Below are 2,779 nucleotides of genomic sequence, written 5' to 3' on the forward strand. Positions count from 1 at the left end.
AGGGATCAAATGGATTCAAGTACAATTTTCCTAAAACAAACCAATAAGTTAGCTCCATGCTACCTATTGAGGTTCTATTTTTCTCCTATTGAGATTTCAATTTTTTAGGTTTTTAAAAGAATCTCCCCATGAACTTCTGTATTGTAACAACATCCTCTAAAGCTTGAAATTGTTACAAAGCCCCTACTTTTTACATAATTCTTAAAATATCCTTATCTAAAAAAGCATGAAATCTTTAATCGACAAAGGTGTATATTTACAAATGGCAAAGGCATCATCAAGAGTATTATGATCATTTTGGCAAAAGTGTTGAGATTGGTATTCTCAATCTTGGTAAGATCATTTTGCAAGTGCAAACATGCGTGATATCTACTAAAAGGCAACACTATTTTTTTTTTTTTTTTTTGAGATTATGTAAAAATGAGGTGCTTAGTAACATTTTAGGGGTATTTTTAGTTAATTAGAACACTCATAGTGCACTTGTGTGATTTTGTGTCATGATAGGAGCGTGTTTTTGTAATTTCCTATTGCAATAATCTAGTTTTGACTTTTCAAAGCTCCCACTTATAAGTCTAACCGTTTGAAATCTTGACTATTGTGTTTTTATCACATTATAAATCCATATATATCTCTCACTCTCTCCCTTTTCCCTAACAAACATGAAAATGAAAATGGTGGTGGACGTAAGGAGCAAGCTCCGGCTAGCTCTTGGCTCCGTCAAGGACCATGCCGCCATAGGCAAGGCCATGATCTCCAGTGGCGACATCTTCTCTAACATAGAGATCGCCATCGTGCGGGCCACGGGCCATGATAATTCCCCCATAGACGAGAAATATGTGCATGAAATCCTCTTCCTAGTCTCAAACTCTCCGGGTTCCGTTGCCTTCCTCGCTGACAAAATTTCCCGCCGGCTCAGTAAGACACGAGATCGGATAGTCACCCTCAAGACCCTCTTGCTGGTTCACCGTCTCATGCGCGGTGGCGATCGGAATTTCGAGCAAGACCTTCGTAATGCTCGATTATCTTGCGATCTTCGATTGAATCTTTATTGGTTTTCGAAGAATTCCGATATTTTGATCATTTTCCTCAACAATTATGTGGCTTTCATCGAAGAACGGATGGAGTGGGTCATAAACCAAGCGGGTAAGCTTGAACCCATCATGCCCGAAAGGTCAGGATTTCGAATCCACCGAGAGAAATCGATTGAAATTGTGTTCTATAGATTGCCTAGGTGCCAGGCTTTTCTTGATCGGATAATGGACTGTTTGCCGATTGAAATTTCGTGCTCAGACAGCTTGACTCGGGCCGCTCTGAGCAATATCTTAAGAGAGAGTTTCCAAGTTTACATGAGTTTCTGCGAAGGCGTCACGACTTTAGTTGATTCTTTCTTTGACTTTAAGAAGGTGGATAGGACTTTAGCTCTCAACATCTTCAAAAGGGCTTCTTCCCAGAGCTACAAGCTCTTCGAATTCTTCGAGAATTGCAAGAGAATTACGGGTAGTAAGAGCTTGGATTATCCGATGGTTCGGATCATCACGGCGGATTGCATATCAACCATGGAAGAGTTCTTGGTCTCCCCACAAGCATTTGGGAATGTGCCATTGCTCTCTGCAACTTATCCATCCTCACCAACATCCATTCTTACAAATCAGAGTGTAATAGTGAGAAGCAAAGAAGAAAACAAAGGTGAAATGGAGGAGAGATTTGGCTACTCAGGCACTCTATTTCCTTTTAAATTGGAAACCAAAATAAGCACTGTGTGGGTGGAGTTTGACGAAGAGGATTCGCAAAATTCTTGTTTCTCAGTCGACTGGTTCGATGATCGTTATGTGGGTGTCTCCGATGATCAACAATTCATATGGTCTGATGGTGCAAAGATTGGTCAGAAAGAAAACTTGCAGTTATTATCATTATAACCCATTTATTACTTCTATGGATAACAAACATGGTAATTTTCTCAGTGTGCAGAAGCTTGAATTTTGCTAGAATTGTATGCAATTATATTATGTTTCCTTACTTTGTCAAAAAAAAAAAAAATCCCTTCCTTTTTCATCAAATGAAGATAGTGGGTGTGTGAATAGAAGAGGGACCCTTGTTATTTTTATGATTGATTGTTTGAGAAATTTGACCCATATTTGGATTTACTTTCATGTTTTTACTATTGAAGAATCAAAACTTAATATGTTTTAATAATTGTTGTGTATGTGGATCATAGACCACTGTGCTTTATGTGTAGAGGCAAGGGAGACAACGGACCACTTATTCCTTCATTGTAAAAAAGCCAGGTATGTTTGGTGTAAAATCTTATGCAGATTTGGCATATCATGGGTATTTCCAGCTAAGATATTTGAACTCTTGGAGAGTTGGTCCTTAGTCCCTTGGCAGAAAAAGGGGAAATCTTATGGCATGTGATTCTACTTACTAGTATTTGGGTGTTGTGGAAAGAGCGAAATTCCAGGGTGTTTAGAGGCCAAGTGAAGTCACCTCACTTTCTCGTCACTAAGATAATATCTCTTAACATTGCATGGGTTAGATCTTTGCCTTGCTTCCGGTTTGTATCAGCACATGATCTATGGCAAGGATGGTTAGAGTTGTATATGAGTAGGGAGATTGGGCCAGTGATCTCTCAAGATTGGGAACCCCCTTATTGGGGCTTCTTCAAGTTTAATTTTGATGGTTCCAGCTTGGCTAATCCTGGGTCGGCTGGAGTAGGTCTCCTTAAGGATGCGAGAGACTCTAATAAGGCAGAGATTAGAGCTATGCATCGAGGAATAAGGAC

The 2,779-nt window shown here is 39.5% G+C and overlaps 1 protein-coding gene across 1 annotated transcript; it reads left to right on the forward strand.

Moving 5' to 3' along the window:
- Positions 1 to 617: 617 nt before the first annotated feature.
- LOC143864783 (ENTH/ANTH/VHS superfamily protein) lies at positions 618 to 2,144 on the forward strand. Its single transcript, XM_077375612.1, has one exon. The coding sequence runs from the start codon at positions 660 to 662 to the stop codon at positions 1,914 to 1,916; it is 1,257 nt and encodes a 418-aa protein (XP_077231727.1). The 5' UTR covers positions 618 to 659; the 3' UTR covers positions 1,917 to 2,144.
- The last annotated feature ends 635 nt before the right edge of the window (positions 2,145 to 2,779 follow it).

Source organism: Tasmannia lanceolata, unplaced genomic scaffold (assembly GCF_043159265.1).
Source record: "Tasmannia lanceolata isolate RefF3 unplaced genomic scaffold, GAP_Taslan_0.1 ptg000054l, whole genome shotgun sequence".
In the NCBI taxonomy this organism is placed as follows: domain Eukaryota; kingdom Viridiplantae; phylum Streptophyta; class Magnoliopsida; order Canellales; family Winteraceae; genus Tasmannia; species Tasmannia lanceolata.